Raw genomic sequence first — 10,031 nt, forward strand, 5'->3', positions numbered from 1 at the left:
TTTGTTGATTTCATACATACCACAATGATCAAGGTAGATGCATACGCGCAGCTGATCGAACATGAATTTTCAAAACAAGTTGTTGCAAATTGAATTAGTCATCAAAAATATGACAATATAGAACTTTACAACTTTATTTCGAAAATTATCGTAAAATTATCTATATATCGTATTAATTGTGTATAGAACCCGTTCCCGCACTCCGAAGTCTAGCAAGACTTACACTTCTCTTTAAACAAAAATAGCGCCGAATAATACCCTATTCTCCTGTTTTCTGCCATACAATTTTGGCATAGTAGAAACTAGCAACATGTTCATTATCATCTAAATACGATAGCTGATACGTTGATTTGCTACAGTTTTTGCAATTTCCGTAATTTTTTCGTTCCCGTATTTTTTAAGAAATTTGTATGGGGAAGCAATTTTAGACATTTCGCTCTTTTTCTAACATTACCATTAAAAAAGTACGAGAACGCAATGAAAAATAGCATTGTAACAAAGTAATCTAATATTTTTTTCACATTGTTTAAAAATGTTGTTTCTAAAATTTTTTATTGCAGCAATTGACCATCTACCTTGTTTATTGTGATACATGAAAAGTGTTGCAACTTTTGGTAATTTTTCAGTCACAAACAGGGTTGTATATCATGTGTACTGTGATTTCGACGTTGATTTCGCTGAAATCACGAAATGAGATGATTTCATTTTTGTATGCGAAATCATGATAATTTTTGCTTGATTCCGCGCGAAATCACGAAACGCCTTCGAAATCACGAAAAGACGCCGAATGTAAACCAAACATAGCAGTTGAAGTGTACAGCTAATGCTAATGTTTTTAGATGCTTTTAAAACCCTGGAAAGAATGCGCTAGAGAATCCCACTACTAGTTTGTTACATGGTCGGTCCATGTTGACCTACTTATTATTATCCCTTTAAAAACTGGCACGAATAATTATATTTGTAGATGCAATTTGAGGGTATATAATTAGACGTTGCAAGTTAGGACTTTGATATTTGGATTCCAATTGTCAAATATGCAAAATAAACTCTCAAGATACAACAAATATCGGTATCCAGATTCATTTTGAAAACATATTTTATTAGCTTCTGTATATTTAATATATTTTTTCAAGACAGCTATACTTAGATTGATTTTATTATAACATTGGAATTCGAAAATATATATAAAATGTAGATTAGAATACCTTAAATTAAAAAAGACAATAATGGAAATATATATATATTTTTTTTAATTGTTCGATTAATTTATTAATTCCACCATTGTTGCTGAGCGCGGTAAAGATCAGTGACTTCGCCAAAAACACAGTGTCAACTCTCCTCAATTTCTTTTCTTAAAACGTAACATTGTATTTTTGCTAGTTTATTGTAAAGTTGTTTTACTATATATATTATATTCAGGTTTGTTCGTTTTCCTGAAGACTTTTAAGTGTTGCGTATTTTACCGGGAACATAATTTTTATCGATTGTTGTCTCCTGTAAGAACATATGCAAACATCTCTCATTCTGGGCTAAAGGGTGACCCGCAATCTTGTTGATAAAGGCCTCCAAGCCTTTGCGACGTTCTTCGATAAAGTTTTCGTCGAAAATGCCTTCATCATTTCGGAATGGCATTTGCCTTTTCCAGGCTTTGCCAGGTAATGGCGGCACAACAATCTGGTGGACAATCAAAATACAACATAAAATACATTTATTTTTAAATTGGAATGCGTCGACTACTTACTTTACTATCACGCTCCAATTCATTCCGTAACCATTCAAAATCACTATAACGACGTCGTACACTCGAATCTTTTACTTTGAAGACAGGAAGGTTTGTCTAAAAAGAAGAAAAAAAAAATAATATTGAACAATGGCTTCTAGTAATAAACGTAATAAAACAGATATTTAGGAATTAATGTATGATGACAAATATTGATGATATACAATATACAAGTATAACAAATAGGGATGTTGATACCGACAATAAAGGATACAACTAGGACGGTTACAGATGCTACCGGCATATGAATACAAGCCAACTAAAAGAAAGAAGAAGACTTTCTAAACAAAACATTTATTACATAATCTGAACTAAGAATAGATTTCCGTACGCTCCGATCTTCTACTTTGCTTCTCCAATTTTGGATGCCATACCGTCAAATGATTCGTATTCATATGCCTTTTTGGTGGGGGCATCTTCATCCATCCTACAGACATGGGCCAGTCAACACAATCGTTTTAAGCCGATACCTTTTACTATTATGTCGATGTTGATCGGCTGGTGCAACTCGTGGTTCATACGGCCCGGACGGGCCTTAAACAGGTTTCCGACCACAAAATATATTTTTCTTTTGTTTTTATAACAATTTGCATAGTGTTTTAATTTAAATATTTATGTATACTTTTCAATTTCTAATGTCCAGTCTTTCGACCTTAGGGCTGTATACTACATTTTATGTTAATATAACACATTGTTTGACTTAATATAGTAGCTTAAAAGTATTAAGGACGGGATGCTAAAACAAAAACGAAAACTATTGCTACAATCTACTATAAAGCAAATCGACAACATAGCACCTATAATAAGCAAGCAAAATGTTTGACTTAAATAAATATATCTGGTTTCTCGATTTATTTAAGTTGTCTACCAGTTATAGAACCCAAAAATACCGCTATAAAGATACTTTATAAAGAAATCTACCAAACGTTCTCAGCAGATTTTTTTATTCTTCACCATAGTATGGAGGGTATATTATTTTTTCGTTTGTAATACATCGAAATAATAATTTTTTTGTTTATTTACTTTGCAATTGAAGTCAGTTTACAATTCTATGGCCAATTTAAATATAATTACAAAGAATCCACATGAATATCATAGCTACTCGAAAATATAGGGTGACTTCATAAATGCAGTATTTACAATGCAAAAAATGACAATATCATAAAAAGATGAAGTAAATATGTGTGGCAACACTGACATTGTCAAAAAGAGATGTGTCATTTTGCTGCATTCATGAACGCACACATTAGGTCTGTCTGGTTACCCTAAAATTTGTAACAATTTGTACCAATTGTTGCTGGAAGTCGTCTGTTAACACAAAAAACTAGCAAAAGAGAACAATTCGAGAGAGACATTTTGACAATTCTTTCACTGAGAGTTTGCCAATTCTTGCTGGACAAATTTCTTCTAGCAAACATTTGCAAGTCTTCTTCTTCTTCCTGAAAACAATCAATCATCTGTTTTTAATTTTTCGTTGATTTATGTTTGTGAAAATAAAAAACAATTTTATTGCGGAAATAGCAAGTCCATTTACAATATAGTGGAAATATTGTTAATTTTCCCGAAATAGTCATCCAGCATACAGCTGTGTTCAAAATAATAGAAAAGGGAATTCATTAACAGAAATGTGGTAATTTGTTTCAAATTATTTACTGTTTACATCAACATTATAAATCGTCTTCAAATTTTTTGTTAAAAAAATAGGAGTGTAGAGGAAAAAGTACAATAAAAATATTTTTAGTTGAATTTACGACCAATACTGTAAATATTTTGGTTGATAATAGTAAATTCAATCGATTTGAAGTTTGTTTGAAATCAAAAGTTGTTGGAGTAGTTCAAATTCCATTAACTGTTTTCCTTTTTTATATTGAATATTGTTGTGGAGTAGTCACAACTCAATCAAAAAAATTTTTTATACGATTTTTTTATTTTATATAACTTATATATTTTACCATTTTAATACAATCAATTCTTAAACCTTGTATGTTTTGTTTGGAGTAGTTGAACATCCCTCCCACTCCTTGCTGGAGTAGTTTTAATTCATGCATTTAAATCAAATGTTTTCTGTAAGGAGATGCAAATTTATATGTTTTTTTACCCTTTATTATGATGAGTATTTTGTTTTGATTGGAGTAGTTTAACAGCCTTTCCTTATTAATTTTAAGCTCATTAGTCATGCAATTTATTATTTTAAATTCAAATGTAGTATACAGCCCTAAGGTTGAAAGACTGGGCATTATAAAATGGAAATAAATTAAAATTGAAAAAGACCTTTGATTGTAGCCAATAACAGGCTATTGTCCTTGTGGACATAAATAAATTGAGCAATTAAACGCATTTTACTCTTGCACTAGAAACAGGTGTTTTGACAACTTAGAACACGTTAAATGTGTGATTAGAGTTGTTTAACAGCCTGTTTCTGTATGTCGAAAGAACAATGTGTGCAAATGAAACATGTCCAAACTATTGTCAAATTGGTTTATTGTTTTGAAGCAAAAGCAAAGGTAAAATTGTTTCGAAAAATAAAGTTTGGGCGTGTTTCATTCGCACACATTCTTCTTTCCACGTACAGAAACCAGGCTGTTAACTCGAACAATACATGTATAATGATTTGTACCCCTTAAATTTGTGTATTTTGATCCTTGACCCCAATAGGTTAAGCCAATTTCCATTAGCCCTATATGTAAGAGGATCGGCCCAAAAAGTGTATATATAAGGCATTCATACCTCGAAGTAGTCAGGATGTTAACTTTGTGTATACAATCTTTTGAACAAAAAAATTAAAGACGATGGCATAAGTTGAATATACGGACTGGATTCGGATCGATGATGAAAAATTTCGATTTAAAGGAAAATTTTGTTCGCGTTAGCTATGATTTGTTCCTGTCCATAGGAGGAAGTCATAAATCCCCGGCCAAAGGCCGGCTATATAAAAAATCGATTTAAACTAAACTTATCGTTAAAACCAATGGAATTTTTGAACTTTCGGAGCATATATTTCGGGAAGTATGGACTTCCTGCCAATGGTATACAGTTAGGCAACAAATGTATTGCAAAAACCAAATTTGTAGAAACTTTCATATTAATTGTTCGTTTATGGCAACAAATTATGTAAAAACTATACGGTTTTTTGTGCAAATCTCTTGCTATAGGTCCTTACAACAATATTCCTTCAAAATATGTAAAGGTTATTTGCGATTTATAACAAATACGGTCAAAGTTAAGAATTAACTACTACTTGGGGGTGACAATAAATGTATTGCAACGGGAAAATCAGTACTATAAAACCATAAAATGTTTGCGGTCATTATGCATTTTTATGACTTTTGCGGCTAATAATAGACTAACAGTATTGAATGTAATAAAGTTCAGTGATAAAAAATTCCGTCATGGAGGGTCATCAGACAGGTAAAAACGCATGGGACCATATAACTTAAGTCTAAGTGCGGAACATTCGAAGCCTATATATCGCGAAGTATGTATACATAAAAATTCTGGAAGGAAAGCAGTTCTTGTTAGTGAAGCAGTTATAAGACTCTCAGTTATTCCCCGATCACATTATTGAACCACTGTATTTGCGGACTAATTTCATTGATCATACGGTAACAGACTGCGAACGCGGGTCTGAGCGTGATGACTAATATTTCATTTGTTTCATTACATTTATATCAAAAAAAATTCGCGTTCTGATATGCACCAGACATTTTGGTACACATATCTAAACAAACGCCGGCCAGCATAAAGCTGTTTTTTATCAGTATGCTTTACAATTTGAACATTTCAGAAAAATTGAACAATGGTCAAGCCATTCTAACTTATCTACATGTACGCCCACCAGTATTTTTTATGTTGTCTGCAGTACATTTAGCAAACGAATGCCACTCCCCTTTCCAAATGAGTGGATATTTGGTCATGGAATATGATCATGGGAATATGAATACTCACCCTCATTTTAACCTCATAATCTGTATATCGTTTTTTACCCGCCGTCATGGACGTCTGTGGATTGACGACATCAATTTCCAGGAAATTCGCGGGGACTGCATACGCATCGTCTAATGTTTGTTTCTTCACATTGAGGCGGCGAGTTGCATCTGTAGTTCCATCAGATTCCACCATCATATCTGTGATATTTGTAAGACTTTCCGACTTTCCTTTGTTTTGCTAAAATGAAATGAGTAGTACAACAACAATTACATATTACAAGTTTTTTTGTTATTGACTTGATTTGGTGTCAATACTTGTTTTTCCAGAAATTTCAAAAATCGTGATTTGTTATACGCCCAATTGTTTTGGACACGATTCCTTGGAAGTTTATAAGTCCAAATAATATTGAATTAAGCTTTTTAATAATTTCGTCGACTACAGAGAATGACAAATTTCAATTATCTTCAAAATTTAATTATAACTCAGAGAAAAATACAGCAAATCAAGAAAAATAGGGATACGTAGATCGATTGTAGAAAAATCGACTATTAGAAGTAAAAGTGGCGAGAAGTCGTAGACGACTATTGGAGCATGGTACAATTATTACAGTCAACGAGTAAATGTCTATTGGCCTGTTCGCGTACTTTATAAAGTGGTAAAAGTCGTAAAAGTTGTAAAAGTCGTAAACGATTTTCATATAAATTTTGTGTACGGGAACGCAAAATGTGTAAAAGTGGTAAAAATTGTAAAAACTTTTTAGTTCTGGAACATAGCTTATATTGTAAACAAAATTTTGAAAAAGTAGAATGTATTTTTTCTAATATTTTTATAAAATAAAAGCAATTGTTTATTCTCCTTTACATTTCTGTGAACTACTTGTACAAAATCCCAAGAAAAGCACTGACATTTCCGCCATTTTCATCTCCAAATTAATGGTGTTCACAACTTAATGATAATATCGATAGCAATCGATATTTTAAAATATTATATCGAAAATATCTAATGTTGGGAATATCGATGGTTTGCCAGCACTAGGGTACACTCGAACCTGCGTTACACTCGATCAGTTTTGACTGTCGATTTTTCGGGATTATCGATAACTGTCCAACCGTCCAGCAACCACAAAATATTTTGTGGTTGCCTGATGACTGACAAAAATTAGCGGTCACACTGGCAAGCAACCGATCATTTGAACAAAACTGACAGTCAAAACTGATCGTGTGTACCCCCACTTAATATAAGCTTCGTTCCAGTACTAAAAAGTTTTTACACATTTTGAACATTTTTCCCCGAACTGCGTTCCCATACACCACTGTTGGGTACATGGCACAATTACCCAGGTAGTGGCATCGTAATATTTTGAATATGTTATGTCAAAACTTTCTTTGTGTTGTTGGAGAAATTACAACAAAAATAATTTTTTATAAAGGGATTTGACTTTTCATATTCGATCAGCTGGTGTGATACCACTACCTGGTAGTTCTGCCATGGTTGGGTAGAAATGCTCGGCCTCATACACAAAAGTGTAAAAAATACATGAATCTCTCGCAATTTGCCCTCCATTGCCATACACCAAAAAAGTTGCAAAATCTTCAGTTCTCTTTGAACAAAAATGGCGCTGAATGGCTCTCTCTTTAGAAACTTTCTACACGACAAATTTGAGCGAGCAAAAATGTGCAACATGTTTGCCGGCTTCCGATTGGCTGACACGCCGACTTTGACATTTGTTCCAGTTTTTTTGACGTTTCTGCCATTTTTCCGTTCCCGTTAATTTTGGAAAAATGTGTGTGTAGTGCTTAGTTTACATTTGGCGTCGTTTCGTGATTTCGAAGGCGTTTCGTGATTTCGCGCGGAATCAAGCAAAATTTATCATGATTTCGCATACAAAAATGAAATCATCTCATTTCGTGATTTCAGCGAAATCAACATCGAAATCACAGTACACATGATATACAACCCTGTTTTTGCCTAAAAAAGTACCAAAAGTTGCAACACTTTTCACGTATCACAATAAACAATTGCTGCAACAAAAAATTTTAGTATCAAATGCTCTGTTCCAGAACCTGCAAGAAGCTACTATTTTTTACTACGATAACATTTTTCCCTTTATGTTATCGGAAAAAAATAGTAAAAATCAGTAGTTTCTTGAAGTTCTGGAACAAACCAAAAATTTGTAAGCAATGTGAACAAATATTAAATTACTTTGTTGCAATGCTATTTTCCATTTCCATTTTCCATCCCGTACTTTTTTAATGGTAATGTTAGAGAAAAGAGCGAATTGTCAAAAATTGCTTCCCCATACAAATTTCTTAAAAAATACGGAAACGTAAAAATGACGGAAATTGCAAAAACTCCAGCATAAATGTCAAAATCAACGTATCAGCCTTGGTACAATAAAGGAGAGGTAGGCCAGGTATGAAAATCACTGAGAAATGCCACCCTGCAGCCATGGCTTAAAACCTCAAATGGCATGGTACAATAATAATGGTAGATGTACCAGCATAGCTATCCCGTATTACAAAAACATATGGAACTTAGAGCTTCACTTTTTATATGTTAAAAGTGCCATATAGTGTAAAAACATTTCTTTAGCTAGGCTCCAGAATATTCTTGTTGGTAAAGTGTTCCAAAAACAGCAAAAGTTCTTCCCAAACTTATGACAGTGAAAAAATGTCATTCACTTATTTTCTACTTGACAAGTTTGGCTAATCTGACATCGTGATTGCTGGCATCCGATTTGCAGATAAATTTCAGCAGAATTTTTACAAAAATTTTAATTTTTACATTCCCGTACTTTTGGAACAAATTTAAATTAATATCAATATTTGATAAAACTTTCATTCGTAAGTTTTGCTAAAAAAAACAACAATTTTATTATGGCACGCGTATACACATTTTTGTCCTTGTTTTCAATTTTAAGGTATAGTGTTAAAGCAGAAGTTTTTTGTTGGAACAATTCAGCGATACATCTACCTTTATGATTGCATAATGACAAAAACAGTAGAGTTGGGCAATATAGTTCCTGGAGCGGATCGATCTTTCTAGTTCCTTTTGCCAAAAGGAACTAGTTCCGTAATATAGTTCCATAGTTCCAAATAGTTCCGAGAGCGATATAGTTCAATGCATCTTTCTCGTTCCATGTTCTTTTTATTTCCTTCATTCCAAATAGTTCCGGGACCGTTATAGTTCAATGCATCTTTCTCGTTCCTCGTTCTTTTTATTTCCTTCATTCCAAATAGTTCCGAGAATTAAGTAGTTTAACGCATCTTTCTCTTTCTTTTTGTTTTCATTTTTTGGTGGATGAATTGACATAAAAATAAATAAATTGCAGCAATGTAACGAGGATGTAATTTACATTTATTTAACAATGTGGCCGCATCTGAATGATGAAGGAACCAAACGTGAAAGATCGAAGAAAGAAAATTAATTATATAAATGAAAGGAATTATATGCACGGCTGGAACTATATGAACTAAAGGAACTATATAAATGAAAGAGCCGGATATAGTTCCAATAGTTCCTTGTCCGGAATAGTTCCTTGGAACTAGTTCGTTCCGGAACTACACAACTCTAAAAAACAGTACAAAATGTCAACCCTGCTTTTGACAGATTAGGCCATAAAAAGAAAAAAATTGTAATCAGGTGTGAGCTGTGGCCTACCTTTACTTTATTCTACCATGGTATCAGCTATCATATTAGATACCAATGAACATGTTTGCTGCTAGTTTCTACTAGGCCAAAAGTGTATGACAGTAAACAGGAGAAGAGGGTGTTATTCGGCGCGATTTTTGTTTGAAGATATGTGCAAGTATTACTTGATTTCGGATTACGGGAACGTATTTTTAGCACTAAACGGGAAAACTACTGCAATTACTAATATTGTGCAGGATCTGAGCACAACTTTTATCTATCAAAATTTATTATAACGATGTCTCAACGATAAAATCATTTTTTTATTTTTTCATACACAAATAATACGATATATAGATAATTTTACTATAATTTTCCAAAGAAAGTTGTAAAATTCTATATTGTCGTATATTTTTGATGATTAATTCAATTTGCAAAAACTTGATTTGAAAATTCATGTTCGATCAGCTGTGTAAAGTGTAAACTTGGCATTGGACTCATTTTCAACAGATTGCTCATTACTAGGCGTTTACACACAGACAGTATTGGCAAGACAATAGCAAAGTTACAAACCATTTTCATCAATACATTCGTACTTTTCTCTATACATATTTAAAAATTTATAAATGTATTTGTGAAAAAGGTTTGTATTTCTGCTATTGTCTTGCCCAAGGCATATTTATACAAGGTAGAA

General features: G+C 32.8%; 1 protein-coding gene across 1 annotated transcript; it reads right to left on the minus strand.

The window, feature by feature from the left end:
- Positions 1-1,081: 1,081 nt before the first annotated feature.
- On the minus strand, positions 1,082-6,290 carry Snx3 (sorting nexin 3). The gene is made up of 4 exons (XM_073963056.1): positions 6,022-6,290; positions 5,726-5,944; positions 1,742-1,837; positions 1,082-1,674 (listed from the first exon to the last, which is right to left on the minus strand). Exons 2-4 carry the CDS (start codon positions 5,900-5,902, stop codon positions 1,444-1,446), a joined length of 504 nt encoding a protein of 167 aa, XP_073819157.1. The 5' UTR covers positions 5,903-5,944; positions 6,022-6,290; the 3' UTR covers positions 1,082-1,443.
- Positions 6,291-10,031: the final 3,741 nt, after the last annotated feature.

The sequence above is a fragment of the Musca autumnalis genome, unplaced genomic scaffold (assembly GCF_047663935.1).
Source record: "Musca autumnalis isolate F117 unplaced genomic scaffold, ASM4766393v1 scaffold_1, whole genome shotgun sequence".
Classification (NCBI taxonomy): domain Eukaryota; kingdom Metazoa; phylum Arthropoda; class Insecta; order Diptera; family Muscidae; genus Musca; species Musca autumnalis.

Bases quoted from the DNA above. Each gene is read 5' to 3' on its own strand.
- Snx3 (XM_073963056.1), bottom strand. From the start codon at position 5,902: ATGATGGTGGAATCTGATGGAACTACAGATGCAACTCGCCGCCTCAAT. The intron at 1,838-5,725 runs GTGAGTATTCAT...TCTTCTTTTTAG, and splicing joins ATTATGAGGTTAAAATGAGG to ACAAACCTTCCTGTCTTCAA. The intron at 1,675-1,741 runs GTAAGTAGTCGA...ATTGTCCACCAG, and splicing joins AATTGGAGCGTGATAGTAAA to ATTGTTGTGCCGCCATTACC.